At 37.4% G+C, this 23,641-nt stretch overlaps 1 protein-coding gene across 1 annotated transcript in view; it reads left to right on the forward strand.

Annotated features, from left to right (window-relative positions):
* Nucleotides 1-22,063, forward strand: part of EFEMP1 (EGF containing fibulin extracellular matrix protein 1) — a gene marked incomplete at its 3' end in the record, with an annotated part of 78,469 nt that extends 56,406 nt beyond the window's left edge. The window contains exons 5-11 of the mRNA XM_084235063.1: nt 865-987; nt 2,696-2,815; nt 4,156-4,275; nt 5,524-5,643; nt 17,773-17,896; nt 17,976-18,171; nt 21,902-22,063. Coding sequence (XP_084091189.1) covers nt 865-987; nt 2,696-2,815; nt 4,156-4,275; nt 5,524-5,643; nt 17,773-17,896; nt 17,976-18,171; nt 21,902-22,063 — 965 coding nt within the window. The remainder of the gene's footprint in view (nt 1-864; nt 988-2,695; nt 2,816-4,155; nt 4,276-5,523; nt 5,644-17,772; nt 17,897-17,975; nt 18,172-21,901) is intronic.
* Between the last annotated feature and the right edge of the window lie 1,578 nt (nt 22,064-23,641).

A 23,641-nucleotide genomic window follows, 5' to 3' on the forward strand; every position in this document is an offset into this window, starting at 1 on the left:
AGAAAAACTTGTATTTTGAACTACTTTTTTTTTTGGGGGGGGGGTTTGCATTTATTTTTATTCTTACATCATTTATTAATTCTTACATCATTTTTCATTTTTGCATAATGTATGCATTTTCATTTTGGTTATATTCCTCATACAAATTCCCACCCCCTTATTCTGACCCTAATCCCTCTTCTCCTCCCCCCGCCCCCACAGTAGACTATAGTTGCTTGTTGATTTTGATTTTTACTTTATTACAATTAGTCTTTTACTTTATTGCAATTAGTCTTTTTCCTGGTCCCTTATTTACATTTTGAACCAGCCTATCTCTCCTAGAAAAATCGAATCACATTGAAGCCATTGTGCTTTGAAATTTTCAGTGACAGGTTTATACATTCATGTTACCCTGTAGTGGAATGCATAATATACTAAGGTCTGATTCATATTGTGTTTTGGACAGACTTTCAGAGATTTGTCAATAGAAATTATCTCAAATATAATACATCAGGTGGAAAAAAGAAGTATCATACAATTTATTTACATTTTATTTACAATACTCAGGGGAGGATTCATGACTGCTAGGGCAGGGATGATGATAAAATGAGGCCTGAGCTATATCTGAAATGTTCCATTGCTTAACAAGATAAAGATAGCTGAGCGAGGATGACAAAATGGCAGCATTTGTTAAACCTAAGTGGTACGCACTGGAATCTATAGTTATTTTCTGAAATTTGAAATAAAAACATTTATAATATAACAGTATTTTAATGTTGTAAGGATAAAATGGAAACTTAGTTTCTTTCAGGAAAGTATGATGACAAAATAGTGGAAAAATATCTTCACAACAAACTCAAACTCTACCTGGCATGTTTCTTACAGACATCGATGAGTGCACTGCGGGGACACACAACTGCAGAGCCGATCAAGTGTGCATCAATTTACGGGGCTCCTTCACTTGTCAGTGCCCTCCCGGGTATCAGAAGAGAGGAGAGCAGTGTGTGGGTAAGTACAGCAAGTAGTGAGTGAGAACTTCTTTTGAGCATTTTAATGTTTAAGCTTCACGCATTCAAAACAAAGCACTCATTTATTTGGAAAATAATTGCCAGCAACTGCTTATTCTTACAGACTACCAGTTTGTTTTCCAAATGAATAAGAAATAATGAACCTTAAAGGTTGAGCACAGTCTGGATACCCAAGTATTATTTACATGTTAGGTGAAGCAGATGCAGAAATTTGGTGTATAAATGTGGCCACAAATACAACCAAGAAAATAATTTTTGATTAGTTCTTTGAGGGTCATAGAAGTAAAACATTGATGGTATGAGGTTCATTCACTGGTTCATTGTATAGCATAATTTATAAGGCAGATGTGAGGTTCAAATCCCAGTTCCGCCCCTGGTGTACCTGGAGGCCTTGGGAAGGTAACATTCTCTGCATCTCACTCTTTCCCTTAATACTCACTGCTGCTTCGGGAGTGCATGTGTGGGAGAAACAGTCCTGATCTTGGGCTGAACAGTTGTATGTTCTTGTTACACAATGAGTTAACAGACTTACACCGAACACTCTTTATGTTCAAGTGGGTGTAGTGTAGATGACATTTGAGCAAACCACCTAAATAATGAGGGGGTAAGCCATGTGAATATCATTAACAATTATTATCATTATCAATCATTTCAATATTCAAATTAAATGAAATATATGTTGCAGCTTATTAATAGTAACTCATTTATTTGTAACCAATTTTGCGTGAAGAAGTTTTCTTATATGTGATCTGCCTGAAAATTCTACCCCATTGCTACGTTATTACTTATAAAAGATGAAATGGAAGCTCACGAGGTTAAGACCACGTTAGTAATTGCCAGAAGGGAGAGTCACTCTCAGATTCCCATGAAACACACTGCCTCCCACACTTTTAGTTAGTAAAGTACCAGGAGAGCTCAGCATAAGTTGGTTTGGTTTGGTTTTATACCATAAGATAGTGTCACTATGACATGTTAGCTCATAACATGCATAATTGTTTGCAGTACACATGCCATGGTGGAGCTGTCACAAAGCACAGACTCGTGAATTAATTGTATTATGTTTCTAAAAGTTCTCAGTTGAGCATTTCATAGGTGGGAATATTAATATGAGTAAGACAGGTTGGAATACTTCATCAGTGGGTCAGAAGAACACTCCCTAGAGGTAATTTGTTCAGCATCCTACTCCCTCCATAGCTTTCTCTCATTTAATTCTCACAGAAACTCCCTAAGATATGCACAGCAACATTATTATCCATATTTTACTGAAGAAAAAATGATACTGAATGTGTGAGGGACTTCACCAAGGCCACCAGCTGAGCAGCAGTCCACTCCTCCTTTCTCTTCGTTTTATATTGCACCACTCAATTCTCCCACTTCTGTCATTACCAAAAAGATTTGACATTCTCATTTATAGGCGAAATAGGCTTAAATACTTTTCTCTCTTTAAATCTCAACTCACCAACCAGATTTATGATGTCTTGATTCTTAACATCTCAGTTAACTGTAGCATGCAGATCAAAGTAAATTTAAAACATATAAACCTTCATTTTAATTTTTAAAAAAACTACTTTTAAAATCAGTTTTTCTCCAGATAGGTTTTTACTAATGCTCTGCTGAAAATTAAGAGCAAACAGTTGTGAAAAGATTCAATAATTTGATTCTCTTTGTGTGTCTGCCTGATAACCCAGACATAGATGAATGCACCGTGCCTCCATATTGTCACCAAAGATGTGTGAACACACAAGGATCGTTTTATTGCCAGTGCAGTCCTGGGTTTCAGTTGGCAGCAAACAACTATACCTGTGTAGGTAAGCCTTTTGTGAACCGCCATTCTGGCTACTGATTTCTGTCTTTAAAAAAAAAAGCAAACTCCAAGCCATGGTACAGTATCTCGTTTTCTAGGTTCTTGAGTGAACTGGTTTCCATTAACTTCCTGTATAAAACTGAAAAGACAATAACCAATCTGTTTCTTAAAATATATCAAGATGTGAATGGAAAACTTTTTAAACTGTGGTTATAGTTCTCCTCTGTGGCATATCAAAAATTTAAAAACTATAGATCAACTGAACCAGTTAGTCAACAGTGTGTGATATAAATGCTGAAGGTGCCAAAAGGGTTACTGCATGTTCAAATACATAAACTTTCCACTGAAAGCGCATCTGATTTTTACATGCTGTTTCTCCTCTTTCAGACTACGATGTCATGGTACACAATTGTAAGATTGGCATAACATGGAAAGAATCTAGTGCAAGGAAAATACCTTTATACAATATTTTCAGTGCCTTAGAGCATTGCAAAACTCTGTATGGGTCTCAAAGGCTTATGTTATAATTGTAATGGAATTTAACAGAACCCATTTAAAAAGTAATAAATAGCACAGATAAATCTTTGTTACAGCATGCTGAGAGACCATATCAGTATGAGTATCTTATATCAATTATTTATAGACTTGGCATTTTGCATCTGAGTGACAACAAAAGAAACAGATATCAAGTTGTGTATTTATTAAAACCATTAAATTCTTTTAGAGAGATTCACCAAACACCAAACTAACCATAACTCACAGGAAAAAAAATTTTGGTATTTTTTTTTTTTAAAAGGTTGCATTTTCCAGTTGCTTTTTTTTTTTTTTAATAGAGGCATGCTTTATTTATTTGTTTGCTGGTTTGTTTGTTTGTTTTGTTTATACATGCACTGGGTACAGTCAGAAGTGCGGGAGGGTGAGAGAATTCACCAGAGCCAGAGCGGGGAGCAGAGCAGGCAGAAGGACCGAAGTACACTGCTGAGGGGAGCAGCGGGCGGCAGGAGAGGTCTGCACGCCATGTGGGACCCTCCTCCTCCGGTGGCCGGGGAGCAGCCGGGGATCGAACCGGCGCCGCAGAGGCCGCGCGCAGATTCGCAACCCAGCGCTCAACCGCTGCGCCACCAGGGAGGCCCAAAAAATTTTGGTATTTTAAAAAGAAGTATATGGCAAACATTTGAAGTTCTTCCAACAAATATGAAACCTGAATGGATGGTCTCCAAAGAGGTTCTGCAGAGCAAAGTATCCAGCTAAGGAATTACTCACATATCATCAGATGACATAGTTAGAAAAGAGTAAGGATATTTTAAAGATATAGATATAAATGTATATAACCTTTCTTTTTAGACATAAATGAATGTGATGCCAGCAATCAATGTGCTCAGCAATGCTACAACATTCTTGGTTCATTCATCTGTCAGTGTAATCAAGGATATGAGCTAAGCAGTGACAGGATCAATTGTGAAGGTAAAATATTTTCCAATTAGTTTGTAATAAGAGCCAATTCACATGATTTCTGCTGCTTTATCTGATTATTTAGCTGTTTATAAAATAAATTTTCATATATAGAAATTCTGTTCTGAAATTCAGTTAATTTAGTTCAGTGGTAAAAAATGACTTTTTAGTGTATTATCAAGAGAAAGGTCAGGAAACAAAATAACTGAAGTGTTAGATACAGTCTGGCTCTAATTATTAGAAAGGGTGCTTTGGTGTCTTGCTTATCATTATATTCAATGGCCAATAGCATGGGCACCTCCTGGAGGTTTGTGAGAAATGCAGAACCTCAGTCCCCAGACCAGATCTACTGAGTCAGGTTCTGCATCTAACGAGAAGTCCATTGACTGGCATGTACATTCAAATTAAAAAGAGGTGATTGCATGTCAAAACATTAGAACAGAACCTAAGAAAGCTGGTCCCTAACTTTGTTCATGCCACGTTTGACTTTGGTACATTTCTTAAGTTGCCTCAGTTTCACTTTCCACATAAATAAAAAGAGGGTCGTTTAACTGGAGGGATGATCTTCAGAGTCCATTCCATGTACACATTCCACTGTGTTAATTAAAACTACAAAAAACATCCCAAGGAGGACACCACTGACACCAAAGTCCCTTTCTTCCTCCTGGGTCCTCCCGGCTAATACCTGGAGCTTCAAAGCTTATACCCTACCCAGAGCAGCCTGACATCATGACACTCAGCTCAGAACCAAATGGGGCTGACTCTGGACAGCAGCTTCTGTCCTTCTGAGCAGAGAAGTTTTCATCTGATAGTCAGACTTTGCCAGGATACTACCTCTGGAAGCTAGCACAGGCATGGAACTTGGAGTTCAAAATTGGGTGAATTTGGTAACAGCCACCCAATTTATGAGGAGGCAAATATGAATCTTCATCACGGGTGGGTTTGCAGATCCCAGTGTGAAGAGCATCAACCACAAACCAATTCATTCTGCCTGCTCAGCTTGTGTGATTAGGCTCAGGATTTGCCAAACGGTCAGCAATAATTGAGTAAAGCTGATGGCAAGAAAAACTCTTTGTGCTATGAAGTTCTAGAAAAAGTAAACTGATACTATAAAGGTTTGCCCTGAGATTCTTATAAAGTACTGTATTTCTGCTTCAGAGTTTGAAGTGTTTTTACTCTCTCGCCTCCAAAATAACATTACCAGAGCAGTGATATACAAGTTTTTCACCTCTGTGTCCTTGCTTTTGTCTGATTCAACAGATATTGATGAATGCAGAACCTCTAGCTACCTTTGTCAATATCAATGTGTCAATGAACCTGGTAAATTCTCATGTGTGTGCCCGCAAGGATATCAAGTGGTGAGAAGCAGAACATGTCAGGGTAAGTTTGTTGTTTTCTTACCTGTTAAGTGTTCCATTTTAACCAGGAAGAGCAAGGAGGAAATTATAGAACTTTCTACCACAGACTTTCAGTTTTCCACCTGAAATATATAAAGTGAGCTCTATTTTTCCTGTTCTTCATGAGATGTGCTCATCTCATAAGAAGGTATTTTCAAACAATGACTTTCCTTTATATTTAAAAAAATGATTTTTCTTTCTTAAAATATAAGTGTCACTTTAATAAAATATTGATATCTCCTCTATATAGTCAAAATAATCTTTATAAAATATAATTTCTAATCATCTACTAGAAAAGATTCAGTTATTAAAATATTTCACTATGTGTTTAGGTGTGGACCATAGTTTAATATGTAAGTTAGACCTATTTTTAACCAATCTTAATTCTCTAAAATACCAAAATTTTAAGGTGAATAATAACTTAGGTGCTGAGAAAATCTGCCCAAAGTATCAACCCAAAAATAGCTGTCCTTGGGTCCAGTTTTAAAAACAACATTCAGGTGATCTTCACACCTCTACATAGGTTGATGAAGCAGCTCTCCACATGGTATGTATGGTTACAGACTCTGTCCAAAGATTTGAAAACATGTACTCTCACTTCCCTGCATGTAACTTAAAATTTCTTTAACAAGAAAAAGAGTGCTTTGTTAAAACAAAAAAAAATGTAGGTAATCCTGGAAAAATTGTACAAACATTTTCATTTACATAAATCAGTGAGAGAATGAAAAAAAATCACTGAACTTGACAATAGAGACTCTGTTCGAGTCCTAAATATGCTGTATTCTATTTTTTTTAATTTTTTTAATTTATATATTTTTTACATCATTTTTCATTTTTGCACAATGTATGCATTTTCATCTTGGTTATAGTCCCCATACAATTCCCACCCCCTTGTTTTGATCCTACTCCCTTCTCTCCCCCTCCCTGTAGTGTGTCTCTGGTTTATAGTTGCTTGTTGCTTTTGATTTTTACTTTATTATAATTAGTCTTTTTCCTGGTCCCTTATTTAGGTCTTCTAAATTCCTGCTATGAGTGAGACCATCCGGTATTTTTCTTTTTCTTTCTGGCTTATTTCGCTGAGCATGATCTCTTCCAGCTCCATCCATGTTGCTGCAAATTGCATGAGTTTATCTTTTTTGATTGCTGAGTAATATTCCATTGTGTATATATACCACATCGTCTTGATCCAGTCATCTATTTTTGGGCATTTGGGTTGTTTCCAAAGCTTAACTATTGTAAATAGTGCTTCTATGAACATAAGGTTGCAGGTGCCCTTTTGAATTAATTTCTGTGTCCTTTGGGTAAATACCTAGGAGTGGAATTGCTGGATCATATGGAAGCTCCATCTTTAACAGGTTGAGGAATCTCCACACAGCTTTCCATAGTGGTTGGACCAGTTTGCACTCCCACCAGCAGTACAGGATAGTTCCTTTTTCTCCACATCCTCGACAACATTTGTTGTTGCTAGCTGTTTTAACATGTACCATTCTCACTGGTGTGAGATGGTATCTCATTGTAGTTTTGAGTTACATTTCTCTGATTACAAGTGATGTTGAACATTTTTTGATATGCCTGTTGGCCATTTGCATTTCCTCTTTGGAGAAGTTTCTTTTTAGCTCTCCTGCCCATTTTTTGACTGGGTTATTTGTTTTTGTTGGTCTTGTCAGTGCTTTGTAAATTTTTGTGATCAGTCCTTTATCATTAGTGTTGTGTGCAAAAATTTTCTCCCAGTTGGTAGGGTTTCTCTTTGTTTTGTTATTGTCTCTTTTGCTGTACAGAAGCTCTTTAATTTGATGTAGTCCCAGCTGTTTATCTTTGCCTTCACTCTCACTGCTTTGGGTGATGTGTCTTAAAAGATATTACTGAGGGCCTCCCTGGTGGCGCAGGTGGTTGAGCACAGCACTGTGAGGCTGTCTGCAGCCTCTGCAGTGCTGGTTCGATCTCTGCTGGCCTCGGAGCAACCCACATGGTGAGCAGACCTCTCCTGTCTCACCCACTGATCCCCTCAAACTGTATTTCGTCATTCTGCCTGTTCCAATTCCTGCTCTGTCTCTGGTAAATCCACTCACCCTCCCGCACATCTGGCCTGTACCCTGGCTCTTGTATAAATAAAATAAATCTTTAAAAAAAAAAAAGATGTTACTAAGGTGTATGTCATGTAGTGTTTTGCCTATATTTTCTTCTATATATTTTATGGTTTCAGGTCTTATGTCTAGTTCTTTAATCCATTTTGAGTTGTTTTTTGTGCATGGTGTGAGGTGATACTCAAGTTTTATTCTTTTGCATGTAGTGACCCAGTGTTCCCAGAACCATTTACTGAACAAACTTTCTTTGCTCCTTTGCATATTCTTTGCTCCTTTGTTAAAGAGTAGTTGACCATAAATCTGAGGGTTTATTTCTGGATTTTCTATTTGGTTCCATTGGTCCATGTGTCTGTTCTTGTTACAATACCATGCAGTTTTGATTATTATGGCTTTGTAATATAGTTTGAAGTTTTATGCAGTATTCTAAATGTACAATCTTGACTAATTATCAAACTTATCTGAGACTTAGCACTTAGAAAAGGGAATTATGGGAATAAAATAATATACCCCATAATGACTTGTAAACTATAAAGCCTGTACAGTTCAAGATTTTTTATGAAATATGCCTAGCAATGTAAATGATGAGTAGCAAATCTTCTGTAAGCGTCCTTATGAATAAGCATTGAGAAAAGACAATAAATAGAATAGACAGTAAAAGTCTATTAAGAAAAGAAAGGAGCAAGGAAAGGCAACATTGGGGATTCTCAGGCTAATGATTTTATGGGAAAATATTAACTCAGAGGATCATCCGTGACCTAGGATTTATAGTATGCATGTGATCATTTAACTAGACTGCAGTCACAAAAATGAACATAATCAGAATGTTTATGCTCAATCTTGATACCCCTTTCAAGGTTACTAGAGACTCTGTAATGTTAATTGCTGAAAAGCACTACATTCCAATGGTTTTACTCTGAACCCTAATTGAGACTTTCAACATGAACATTACATGTAGGAAAATGTTAGCCAAGGGGATATCTTAACAAGTTTCCCTGAAGTCTTAAAAAAAAAGAAAGAAAGAAAATAGTCTGTGCATTTCTTATCATAAATTAATTTGATATTTGTCAAAAGACAGAAGCAAATTAACAAAAAGTGGCATCTTATCTTCCTAGTCTTTATATCTAGAAGCAACTATATCTGTTATAATTAAAGGTAGAAATGCATTGGAATTGTAAATAGGTGATTCATAAATATAACACAACTTCAGAATGGCTCTTTAAGTCAAAACTTTTCTGTGAAAGAAACATTCTTTTAAGGCACAAAGAAATTGGTTTCTCGCATATAAATCATCCCTCTCAACCTTGTCTATAAGCTAAAATAAACCCAAAAGAGTTTGGATTCTTGGGCCTCCCTGGTGTCGCAGCAGTTGAGCGCTGGGTTGCGAAGCTGCCCACAGCCTCTGCGGCGCCAGTTCAATCCCCGGCTGCTCCCTGGCCACCAGAGGAGGGTCCCGCATGGCGCACAGACTTCTCCTGCCGCCCGCTGCTCCCTTCAGCAGTGTACTTCGGTCCTTCTGCCTGCTCTGCTCCCTGCTCTGGCTCTGGTGAATTCTCTCACCCTCCCACACTTCTGACTGTACCCAGTGCTTGTATAAATAAATAAATAAATCTTTAAAAAAAAAAAAACAGTTTGGATTCTTGCATTCCTCCAAAAAGCTTATTTTGGGGATGAAATAACCATTCTCATTTCCACAGTTCTAAAAAATTAAAATTCTGGGGGTAAGAAACAGAGTCAGAAACTAAATCATGAGATATTTTAAAACTATTAATTTCTGTAAAACCTTCCAGAATGATTATGATGCTGATTTTGCTAGGCTTGAAATTATTGAAAGTAAAAAATTAAATTATTATATAAGTACAGGGAGCAACATGGCGGCGAGGAGACGCTGCGAGTAAGATCTCCCATTAAAAAAAGTTAATAGGGAGGAAAAGCGGCAGGTCCCAGTGAGAAGTGGGACACGGAAGATAAACAGGTGACTCCAGCAAACTACACGAAGAAGAAAGTGGCCATAAAAGGACTAGAAGGGAGGAAAGCGCAGAACCCTGCTCCCCTCCCCCGCCCACAGAGGCGGCACTCTCCGACCAGCAGAGAGGAGGAAAACAACAAACCAAAACGGCCACCAAGAACAAACGACGCAGCAAGCGGGACTGTGAGTGGAAAGGAACTATTGCAGCCACCACACCCCGTGAACGGGAGCTGAGGCGAACCCTGCAGGATTCGCCGCGGCGGTGAGCGAACGGCTCCTGGCGCCATTAGAGAAGAACAAAGACCCCGGGAGACGCGCACACAGCCCGGGCTGCCGGTAAGCTTGCGCAGAAAAGCGGCGCGCTGGGCGCGCTTGAAAAGCAAGTGCAGACCGGGATCCCGGCTGCCCAGGTCCCCGCGCCTGCGACCTAGGCTTGCGGGGAGACGCGCGGAGGTCCTCACTGAGGTGAAGGTCCCTCCCTGAGTAAGCAGGAACCAGGCGCCCAGGCACGGGAGCTGGGTGCAAAAGGCGCCATTCCCGCGCCACTGAACTGGGCTACAGCCCGCGTCCTGGAACTGAGGGCTTTGAACTGAGACCCGGGGCACGAAAATTCGGGGCGTGGGTTCTCCACGACGGTGGGGCACAAGGCAGACACAGCACCCCAAAGCTGTTGAGGTGTACCCTACCATTCCCGCTCTGTTCCCTGTCCCCGGGGTGGGGGGAGGCGAAAAACAGCCCCCCAAGGACAATAGGAGAGATCTCTGGCGCCACCTAGCGACCAGGGAAAAAAAGTCACTAACACCCCATAGAACAGGAAATTTTTTAAGACTGCTTGAAAAGGGCAGAAGGCTTCTGGAGGACCCAGTGGCCAGCCGGGAAGTGAGACCACGCCAAGCCCCTTCCGACCAGCAGTCTGAGCCCACAGAGGGAGCTGGCACCCAAGTCCGGGGCAGACCGGGTGCGCAGAAGAGTGTGCCTGAAACCGGAGGCGCAGGGACTGCATCCCGCTTCGCCATTTTAGAACAGGGACATTTCTTCAGTAAAAACTGCCTAAAACCAGCAGAAAGCTCCCCCAGAAGACAGAGATGGCTCCTGGAAGAGCCAGAGGGGAGTGGAGAAGTTCACCCAAGATGCCAGTCAGTCTGAGCAACACAGTGTCCCAACGCATACGACAAATTAGAAAACAGACAGTAGGGAGTAGAAGAACCACACGCAACCTAAAAACTCCTCAGGAAAGAAGCACACCACAAAAAGAAAACCACTCCCCAGATTGCAACAACAGCAACTTGGAAGAACTTCTGAGCCTTCCAGAAAGAGAATTTAAAATTGCCATGATTAAAAAAGTGATAGATCAGAAGAAGGAAATTGAGTCCCTAAAGAGGGAAGTAAAAGAAATGCAGGAGATCAAAGAATTAATGGAGGAACTAAAGAACTCTGGGAAAAGCAATGAAAGCAGAATAGATGAAATGGAAGAACGAATAAGTAATCTTGAAGACACAGAAATAAAAAGAACCAAAACAGAAAAGGAAAGAGAAGTACGAAGGAAAAAGAATGAAGAAAGACTTCGGGAACTATCTGACTCCATGAGGAAAGGAAATATAAGAGTTATAGGAATTCCAGAAGGAGAGGAGAGAGATGTAGGAACAGAGAAAATATTCATGGATATAATTGAAGAGAACTTCCCAAATGCGAAGAAGGAGCTGAAAATTGATATACAAGAAGCAAGAAGAACACCAAACTTCCACGACGAAAGGAAAAACACAGCAAGACACATAATAGTAAAGCTCCCAAGAATCCAGGACAAGGAAAAAATAATGAAGCTGACAAGAGGGAATAAACAGATAACATTCAAAGGAAAACCAATCAGGCTGACATCAGACTTCTCTGAAGAAACACTACGGGCAAGGAGAGAGTGGAGGGACATAGTCAACAGACTCCAAGAAAACAGATGCCAACCAAGAATACTCTATCCCGCAAAGCTCTCTTTCCTCCATGAAGAAAGAATATGGACCTTCCCAGACAAAGAGAAACTCCGGAATTTCATTACGACTAAACCCCCACTCCAAAAAATACTACAAGGAATCCTAAAGCCAGAACCTCAGAGGGACGAATAACAACGAAAGAAGACCAAAAAAAAAAAAAAAGTTATTAAAAGAATAAATAAATAAAATCAAAGGAAAGACAAACATAATGGCAAATACAGATGCTAAAATATCAATATTAACTCTAAATGTAAATGGACTAAACTCTTCAATAAAAAGACACAGAGTTGCAGCCTGGATTAAGAAACAAAACCCAACCTTTTGCTGTCTCCAGGAAACACATTTAGCTACAAAAGATAAAAATAGGCTCAAAGTCAAAGGATGCAAAACAATCCTACAAGCAAATGGGCCAAAAAAGAAAGCAGGAACAGCTATACTTATATCAGCTAAAACAGACTTCAAACTCAAAAAAATAAAAAGAGACCCCAATGGTCACTACATTATGATTAAGGGGACAATACTTCAAGAAGAAATAACACTCATTAACATATACTCACCAAACGAAAGAGCACCAAAATATATCAGACAACTGTTGCCTCTCTGAAAACAGACATCAGAGAAAACACATACGTAGTGGGAGACTTCAACACACCACTATCAACAATGGATAGATCAACAAGACAAAAAATAAGTAAAGAAACTAAAGCTCTAAATAAGGACCTAGAGCATTTGGGCTTAACAGACATCTATAGAACACTAAATCCAAAAAAAACGGAGTACACATTTTTCTCAAGCGCACACGGATCATTCTCCAGGATCGATCACATACTGGGGCACAAGACAAACATCAACAGATACACCAAGATTGAAATCATACCAACCATCTTTTCTGACCACGAAGGCATCAAACTAGAAATAAATCATAAAAAGAAGGCAAGGAACTATCCTACCTCATGGAGATTAAAAGCCACACTACTGGAAGACCACTGGACTAACGAGGAGATCAAGAAGAAATTAAAAAATTCTTTGAATTGAATGACAAGGAGGACACCAATATCCTAAATGTATGGGATGCAGCAAAAGCAGTAATAAGAGGAAAATATATAGCAATAGAAGCTCACATCAGAAAACAAGAAAGAACTCAAAGAAACAACCTAATCTCGAAGCTCAAAGATCTAGAAAAAGAACAACAAAAAAACCCCCAAAACCAGTAGAAGAAAAGAAATAATAAAAACCAAAGCAGAAATAAATGAAATTGAAACTAAAAAAACAATCCAAAAGATCAATGAAACCAAGAGCTGGTTCTTTGAAAAAATCAATAAAATAGACAAACCCCTAGCCAGGCTCACAAAGGAAAAAAGGGAGAAAGCACAAATACACAGGATCATAAATGAAAGAGGAGAAATCACAATGGACACAGCAGAAATCAAAAGAATAATCAGTAACTACTATGAACAGTTATATGGAAACAAGTTCAACAATCTAGAGGAGATGGACAAATTCCTACAACTCTACAATCACCCAAAGCTAGATAAAGAAGAAATAGAACACCTAAACAGACCAATTACAAGCAGCGAAACTGAAATGGTAATCAAAAACCTCCCCAAAAACAAAAGCCCAGGACCTGATGGATTTACAAATGAATTCTACCAAACATTCAGAGACGAATTAGTGCCTATCCTTCACAAACTCTTCCAAAAAATTGAGAAGGAAGGGACAATACCAAACACGTTCTATGAAGCCAATATTACACTAATACCAAAACCGAATAAGGACAACACAAAAAAGGAAAACTACAGGCCAATCTCCCTAATGAACACTGATGCAAAAATCCTCAATAAAATTTTAGCTATCAGAATCCAACAATGTATCCATAAGATAATTCACCACGACCAAGTTGGATTCATTCCAGGGGCACAAGGATGGTTTAACATCCGAAAATCAATCAACGTTATCCAACACATCAACAAAAATATAAAAACCATATGATAATATCAATAGATGCTGAGAAAGCTTTCGACAAAGTGCAACACCCATTCATGATAAAAGCCTTTGAAATTCTTGGGATACAAGGAACATACCTCAACATCATAAAGGCCATCTATGACAAGCCAACAGCCAGTATCATTCTCAATGGTGAAAAGCTGAAAGCAATTCCATTAAGATCTGGAACAAGACAAGGATGTCCACTCTCACCACTGCTTTTCAATATAATACTGGAAGTCCTAGCCAGAGCAATAAGACAAGAGAAAGACATCCAAGGAATCCAAATAGGAAAAGAAGAAGTCAAACTATCACTATTTTCAGATGATATGATAATATACATAGAGTACCCCAAAATCTCCACAGAAAAACTAATTCAACTCATCAATCAGTTCAGTAAAGTGGCAGGATACAAAATCAACACGCAAAAGTCAGTAGCCTTCCTATACACAAACAATAAATCTGAAGAAGATGAAATAAAAAAAAACATCCCTTTTATTATCGAAACAAAAAAAATCAAATATTTGGGAATAAATCTAACAAAAGAGGTAAAGGACCTATACAAAGAAAACTATAAAACACTGTTAAAAGAAACAGAAGAAGACACAAAGAAATGGAAAGACATCCCCTGCTCGTGGATTGGAAGAATAAACATTATTAAAATGGCCATCCTACCAAAAGCAATATACAGATTCAATGCTATTCCAATCAAAATCTCAATGGCATTCTTCAAAGAAATAGAACAATTATTGATGAAATTCATATGGAATCACCAAAAACCCCGAATAGCCAAAGCTCTACTGAAAAAAAAAGAAGGAAATGGAGGCATCACACTCCCAGACTTCAAACTATACTACAAAGCCATAATCATCAAAACTGCATGGTATTGGAACAAGAACAGACATACAGACCAATGGAATCGAATAGAAAATCCAGAAATAAACCCACAGATTCATGGTCAATAATCTTTGACAAAGGAGCAAAGAGTATGCATTGGAGCAAAGAAAGTTTGTTCAATAAATGTTGCTGGGAAAACTGGGTCGCTACATGCAAAAGAATGAAGCTTGACCACTACCTCACACCATACACAAAAATCAACTCAAAATGGATTAAAGAACTAGACATAAGACCTGAAACCATAAAATACATAGAAGGAAATATAGGCGAAACACTACGTGATCTGCACATCAAAGACATCTTTACAGACACATCACCCAAAGCAGTGATAGTGAAGGCAAAGATAAACAGCTGGGACTACATCAAATGAAAGAGCTTCTGCACAGCAAAAGAGACAATAACAAAAACAAAGAGAAACCCCACCGACTGGGAGAACATTTTTGCACCCAACACTAATGATAAAGGACTGATCACAAAAATCTGCAAAGAGCTGATGAGACTCAGCAACAACCAGGAAAATAATCCAGTCAAAAAATGGGCAGAAGAGCTAAAAAGAAACTTCTCTGAAGAGGAAATGCAAATGGCCAACAGGCATATGAAAAAATGTTCAACATCACTTGTCATCAGGGAAATGCAAATCAAAACTACCATGAGATACCATCTCACACCAGTGAGAATGGCACATATTAAAATAACTAGCAACAACAAATGTTGGCGAGGGTGTGGAGAAAAAGGAACTCTTCTGCACTATTGGTGGGAGTGCAAACTGGTCCAACCACTATGGAGAGCTGTGTGGAGATATCTGGACCTACTAAACATAGAGCTTCCATATGATCCAGCAATTCCACTCCTAGGTATTTACCCAAAGGACACAGAAACATCAATTCCAAAGAGCACCTGCACCCCTATGTTTATAGCAGCACTGTTTACAATAGCTAAGCTTTGGAAACAGCCCAAATGCCCAAAAATAGATGACTGGATCAAGAAGATGTGGTACATATATACCATGGAATATTACTCAGCATTCAAAAAAGATAAACACATGCAATTTGCAGCAACATGGATGGCGCTGGAAGGGATCATGCTCAGCGAAATAAGCCAAAAAGAAAAAGAAAAATACCGGATGGTCTCACTCATAGCAGGAATCTAGAGAACTTAAATAAGGGACCAGGAAAATGAATATAAGAAAGTGAAAATCAAAATCAACAGAAAACTATGAACCAGAGACACTTTTTGGGGGGGTGGGGTGCGGGAGGGGAAGGATTGGGGTCAGAATGGGGCGTTTGCATTGGGGGAATATAAAAATAAAATTTATTATTTAAAAAAAAAAAGAGGTCAGTACAGCTTAAAAAAATAAATAAATAAATTATTATATAAAATATCTTTTTGCTGCTGTTGGCCTGCATATAACAAGCCAATCTTATTTTTCCTTGAAACTAAATAGCATCTTTATTTTTTAAAAAAAAAAGTGAAAATATTGAAAGCATAAGTCAGTTGTGACTCTTCTGAAGATTCTTAAGCTCTTTCTTGAATTATAATCAGTCCAAAAGAAGACTCTTCTTGTGTCTTGGAAACTAGATATTTTCTAGTCTCCTCTTGAGTTACAGATAGCTTTAATCAGGTTAGAAGCTAAGAGAATTTTTTTTCCCTCCAAATACAAGGCCTGAAATTACTTCACTGAGAGGATGTAGTACCTTGAAGTGGAAAGATGCCTATCATTAACTATATGAACTTGGGCCGGCTACTTAACCTTTGTTTGCTTTTCATCCAAGTCAAATAGAGATAAGATCTTTCTCACCTACCTCTACATGGTTTGTGTAAGGAAGAACTTAGTTTAATTTAATATTTCTTAAAGGCCAGGTGTCCCCAGTGCATTAATGGTAGGTGGTAAAGAGATTAAAAAAAAAGACGGGTATTCTAGTCTTTGCCCCAAGGAGTCTTTAAGCTAATAGAAGAATAAAGACACAGAGATTTCAATAAAGCAAAGCAGAAAGTAATAAAGGCCCAAGAAGAGGAGCGTGAGATATCAGAATTCAGTGGGAAATATTATATCCCAACTAGATCATGCCTGACTTGTAGCAAGGATTCAATAAATTACTTATAGAATGAGTAAATTAACGAATGAAAAGATCAGATTTGGGTTGGGAAATAGAACTATTGAGAAAAGGCCTATATTAAATAAAATCTAAATCACTATTCAAATGCGGGAGCTACACATAGATAGGGATCTGGATATTAACATAAATTTTGTTATTGTAAATGCAATAGCTTTAGTGAAGCTGTTCTATCAGATGTCATCTTGGAGCTCCTAGTTTTCAAGTAAAATCAGCCTTTGTCTAGCCTGGTTAATCAACAGTCCTCTTTTCTTGAGACGCTCTCCTCCTTTGACTTCCTTGTTCTGTCTTTTCCTGGATTACTTCTCACCACTGACAGCTCCTTCCTTAAGTGTGCTTCTTCCACAGTCTTTAAATAACTATATGTTACAAGGTTGAATGCTTTATAACTTCACCTCTTGTTTTGTGTTTCCTCTGGAGAGTATAAGCCAATCCCAGAGCATCAACTATCCACCAACAAGCTACTGCTTATTGAAATCACTTCTGAACTTTACATATCTCCCAAGCTCCTGAGCAAGGCAATAAACTACCCTCTCCATAGTTTTTCTGCTGCTTTCTCAGCCTGGAAGGCCCTCCTTATCCCAACCAAGAAAAAAACCCCATCTAACCATCACCTTCAAGGTCAATTTGTGATGCCTCCTTTCCTTCCTTCAGCCTTTCCTAATCGCCCTAGCATAATTAATCAGTCCTACTTCTAATGTTACAGTCCACTAATCTATCTCTTTTTGAAATCCATTTTGTTTTATAATTATTGATTATCATATCTATATTCCTAACTAAATTATATTCTCCCTGGAGACAAGAAGTGGTTTATATAGGCAGGTTCAGTGGCTAGCATTTGGTTTTGAATTCAACACATGAACAATAGATGCTTAATTAAATATGAAATGGCACATATTAATCTTTCTAGAATAGCTCAGCTACATCTGTACTGAATTAAATGCAGTGAACTCAGGTTCACTGAGTTGTATCTAAAGGCAAATTGAATACTCCAGATTCCCATGCACCTCCTTCCTTGCCAACCTGAATCTGCCACTTTCACAATTTACTTAGATCAGTAAACTCTTCACCCATACATCTTTACAGACATAAATGAATGTGAGACCACAAATGAATGTCGAGATGATGAAATGTGTTGGAATTACCATGGCGGCTTCCGTTGCTATCCAAGAAATCCTTGTCAAGAGCCCTACGTCCTAACATCAGAGAAGTAAGGAAACCAGAACTTTTGAAAATGAGAAATTTTTGGTCTTGCCAAACTAAACTGGTGAATACTTTTGTTTCTGCAGCCGATGTGTTTGCCCAGTCTCAAATGCTGTGTGCCGAGAACTTCCCCAGTCCATAGTGTACAAGTACATGAGCATCCGATCTGATAGGTCAGTGCCATCAGACATCTTCCAGATACAGGCCACAACCATTTATGCCAACACTATCAATACTTTTCGGATTAAGTCTGGAAATGAAAATGGAGAGTTCTACCTAAGAGTAAGTATCCTTAGAGCAGCCTTAGCTGTCGAGAAAGATACAAGCTGGTTATTGTTGATATTTGGTAATATTCATATGGAAAGCTATATTTACACTTGATCTTGGCCAAAAGGCTAAGAAGCAATGGGAAAGCTAACATTCAAAGAGTTTTTATGTGTAGACATTGTATACATCTTCTCATTTAATCCTCTTGGTAACACTATCTGATAGATATTATTATTATATACATTTTTATGGAAGAGATGCAGATTAAGTCTCTAAAGTCACTCAGATACTGGGTTACAGAGTTACAGTGTTGTATGTGACCATCAAAACACAAACCTATATGTGTTCACACCTGCCTGTGCACATGTGCGCGTGCACACACACATACACACACACACACCCCCCCAAATAGATACTACAAATCAGTAAGTTATTTCATTGTACATAGGAAAGATTAGCAGTGAACATAATGTAATAAATACACATGCTGATCTCAATGCACGCCTGAAATTTATGTTATGATGCAGTGTTACTTCAATTTAAAAAAAATTTTAAAAGATAATTACTGGAAAAATTTTCAAGTTACTGTGAATTCCTTATTGCTACATTCACAAGATTGTTTACATTCACACCAAAACTGAAACCTGGAAGTCCATGAGCCATGATCCCAATCCCCTGTACCATTTGTCAATAATTGTGCCATTCTTGCAAACTTCTAAATAATGTAAGGTCACTTTTGGGTGTGTTTTCCCTTGCTTTCAATGGCTTTATGAAACCTTCCTCTGATTTTGTTTCTTCACAGTGTCTCCTGAGTTATTTTTGCTTCCTCATGCCCCTGCCTAACTTTTAAACTGGTTCTTAGCACCTTCTTAGTTCCTTCAGACCTTCTAAGCAAATATCCCTGACTACAGCCTTCCAGTCCCTCCTTGCAAAATCTCAGAAAGTTCATTTTAGGTTAAAATTCTAACATATTTTAAATACGGCTCACCACTTCATGTGAAAGTGATGGCACTCCACCAAACATTTTGCAGGGTTACGGTAACTGTTTCACACTAAGGATGTTATTCATCCAGTTACAGTTTTCTCAAAACTCCTTTGGGCACTCTTCACTTTTAATCAGATTTTAAAGTCAATATTTCATTTTGAGAAATATGAAAAGTAAATTGGGAAATTCATCCTGTGGTAAAGTTTACAGATCTTTAATGTTTACACATTTATTCTGTTCTTTGATAGATTAAGTTCCATTCCAACTCCAGAGTTATGTGATGCTGTTTCTTTGCCAGTAAATTAGAAATGATTAATTTCTCATGACCAACTTCTAAAGAGAGGAACCCAACCCAAAATAAAATCTACTACCACTCTTTTTTCTAATAACTAAGAATAAACTTCTTTAACATTTGATACTTTAAATTTGAGGTGTACTAGATTCTTGTCAGAAGTTCGCTCACACCATTCCGATAATACCAATGTAGTAATTCTATCCCAAACATTATTTGTAATCCATGGCAATAAACTAAGTTCACCTCAAAATCTTCTTTAAAAATAATTTCCATTTTGAATCCTTAAGAAAATAAAATTTTCTAGCAGAATTTCACAAATAGTTAAACAAAACTCCAGAATGTTTTTTTCTTTCTAATAAACATGACACATTAAAAGTTTTATGATTCATATCAGTGCAATTTTATTAACTTGATATTTTCATATATAAATACAGTATTTTTCTCAAATGAAATATTCTTTTATCATGAATTATATTTAAAAATTATTGATTTTTGATAATCCCAAAGTTAAATATTAAATTATTTAAAACAAAACTATTTAAAATGAGTAGATATTTTAACTATGTCTTATCTCATAACTCAAAAACAGTAGGATAAAACCTACATTTCTTCACTGAAATTCCAATTGTGCAGATGTCATTTAAGGCAAAAGAATCAAACAGCAGTTCTTAATTAAGCACTTACAATATGCTTAGCTCTTTTCTAAGTGTATGTAATGCACAGCTCCTTATTTCAAGAAGTTTTAAATATTACTATGTGACAGAAGTTAACATTTATGAAAAAATAAGAAAGATTATTTTGTGTTTAATTTCATGATCCAAGAGATCAAAGAATTAATGTGGACTGAAATAGTAAGGATTGTTTCTTGGTGGCCATGAGACTGAGCCTGATTTTTCAAAAGATCTGCGGAATATAGGATTCTATTTATTTTCCTTTTGGGAGAAGACTAAGAAAATCATCTTCCTTAGAAAAGGGAACATGGGGCCGCCCTGGTGGCACAATGGGGTTAAGACACAGCACTATGAAGCTATCTGCAGCCACTGCAGCACAAGTTCAATCCCCAGCCAGGGAGGTGACCCACATGGTGCAGCAGACCTCTACTGTCTCGCCCACTGTTCCCCTCAGCAGTGTATTTCAGTCAGTCTGCCTGTTCTGTTCCCCGCTCTGTCTCTGGTGAATCCTTCTCACCTTTGCCCCCACAACTCTGGCCTGTACCCCAGTTCTTGTATGCATAAATAAATAAATCTTTAAAAAAAAAAAGAAAAGGGAACTTATTGTAAAGAAGTAGTACCTGAAATTGAAGGTAGAATACCATGCTCCTATTCCCCTTCCAGGATCTAGCCTCCATTACTGAGTCTTATTTTTCTTCACAGTCCTTAGCTTCACCTTGCATAGATTTCTCTGGTCTGTGTTGCCCACTGGACCATAAGTGTAATAAGAGCAGATGCTTTACCTGTCTGTTCTATCCACAACCATCAAATGGTACCTGACACAAGCAGATGTTCAAAGAATATTTTGAATGAATTAATTTATTTATTCAATGCCTTCAAGGTATTACTGTTACCTACAACCATTGCTAATGGGACAAGCACCATATTAGAGCCCAGAGATACAACAATTATTAATCCCAGCCCCAGTGAAGCTTATAATCAAGTCATTGAATAAGTTCTCACAAGAATGCTGAGCATTACCACTGAGCATGGCAAGTTGCTCATGAATGCATAACAAGTTAACCTAATTAAGACAGGCGTGATCTGGAAGCCTCCTGGAAGAAGTGGATTTAAACCAAAGGACAAACCACAGAATAGCAAATGGAAGGAAAATAAAGCAAATAAATTGTTCTCAAATTCTAAATGCTAGCGGTGAAGTGCCTTGAGAGAAACTGCCATGCCTAGATCATGCAGTGCCTCACAAACCTTATTAAGGTTTCAAGTAGAAGGAGTTGCTAAAAGATTTTCATGTTAAATAGATGAAAGGGTACACAATAGAGCCTGGATTGGGATGAGCAAGAATGGAAATGAAAAGACTGGTTAGTAGTTCAGGAAGAACTACTATTTATTACAAGTATTATTTACAAGTATTATTATTATTTATAAGTATCTTCACCTACTAGAGAATGCGAACATATGTACAATATTGAAAAGTGAAAGGTGACAACTGTTTACCAATTCAAAAGTTATCTCACATGAACTACAGTTTCTATAAAGATTGGAAATACTCCATAACAGTAAAAGGGAAATATTAACAGAGAGAAAGCAAAGAATTATTAAAAAAAAACAGGTTCTTGTAAGTTGCAATTAATAACTATGTGTGAACAAGGAATAAGACCCAAAAAGTGTTGAAGCCAAGAATGGACTAACTAGTGACTGCTAGCCCACCCACAAAATACAGAAAGTGTATTCACATATAATAAAAACTCTCATCCAAGAAAAATTATTTTCTTCTTCTTTTTCCTTTTATTTTAGCAAACAAGTCCTGTAAGTGCAATGCTTGTGCTGGTGAAGTCACTAACAGGACCAAGAGAATACATCGTGGACCTGGAGTTGTTAACAGTCAACAGCATAGGGACCTTCCGCACAAGCTCAGTGTTAAGATTGACAATAATAGTGGGACCATTCTCATTTTAGTCTTTTAAGAGTCCACTACAGGCATTTAAATCAGCCAAAGAATATTGTTACCTTAAACTACTATTTTATTTATAGATATATCTAGTACATCTACATCTATATACTGTACACTCACCAATTAATCAAACATTTATACCACAGTATACAGTGGGTATTTAATCTGTAAAGATTCAAAGTTTTTCTTTCTAACCATATGTAAATTTAGACATTAATACACTAAACTGGTCTTCTTCAAGAGAGTTAAGCATACTCTGTCTGGTGGAACTTGGATTCTTTTCTGTAAAAGTGGGACCAAGCAATGATTACTTCTGTGGCGCTTAAGGAAACTTAACTGCAGCTCCACTGAAAGTGTCATGAGTCAGTGATTATAGTATTGAATAGCATGCAAGTTTCATAAAAGTGTTTTTTAAGTGCTTTGTAAGAAAATGGAAAAAGTCAATAAATATATATTTCTTAGAAAATGAGGAGCTCCCATATTTGTGTTGGTTTTTATTTTAATGTGCAATCTAAATGTGGTTGTTTATTACATAGTAATAAATCATTTTATAATACACTGGTTTCTGTAGGATATTTTCAGCTTTGTCAGAAATTTTCATTGTCATGTAAGAACAGTTAAGAAACACATGCAATTTGCAGCAACATGGATGGCGCTGGAAGGGATCATGCTCAGCAAAATAAGCCAGAAAGAAAAAGAAAAATACCGGATGGTCTCACTCATAGCAGGAATCTAGAAAACTTAAATAAGGGACCAGGAAAATGAATAACTATAAGAAAGTGAAAATCAAAATCAACAAAAATCTATGAACCAGAGACACTTTTGGGGGGGGGTGGAGAGAGGGGAGGGATTGGGGTCAAAATGGGGGGGTTGAAATTGTATGGGGAATATAAAAATAAAATTTATTATAAAAAAAAAGAGAAATTCCCAAAATGAATAAGCTATCCCCTTGGAAATTATTATATTCTGAAACCTACAGGGAAGAGATGAGAAAACAAATTCTTTCTAAACCACACTGGAGTTGAACCAAATTGCAAACTCAGTGTCTTAGTCAGTTTGAGCTGCTAAAACAAATACTTTAGATTGACTAATTTAGAGACTGGCAATCTAAGATTAGGGTGCCAGGATGGCCAGGTTCTGGTGAGAGCCAGCTCTACCATCACACTGGGAGTTAGGATTGCAATATAAGAATTTCATAATATTCAGTAAATGTGATAGTATCCCTCAGTTCAGGACTTCCACAAGATGTGGAACAAAATGAAGAAAGCGTATTTTACTAAGGAAATTTTAACTTCTCAATAAAATTTAAAAAACTTTACTAACTTGTAACTAAATTTCTTATATTTGTAATCAATATTCACAGAGAAAGAAATTGTGCTGGTTCTTCTTCCTGGCATCCAGAGGGACAGTGAACTAAAGCAAATCACTCTCCCTCCAAATTCCATGAAAAGGTTTTATGTGCTCTTATTTGTTTAAAATGTAACTGCTTCACTTTGATCTATTTTTTTAAAATAATTTCTTTAGAGGATCACTCAATATTAAGAGGTTGGTTTTTAATGTAGCCAGTGACAGCCAATACAATT

This window comes from Talpa europaea (assembly GCF_964194135.1).
Source record: "Talpa europaea genome assembly, chromosome: 6".
Lineage (NCBI taxonomy): Eukaryota > Metazoa > Chordata > Mammalia > Eulipotyphla > Talpidae > Talpa > Talpa europaea.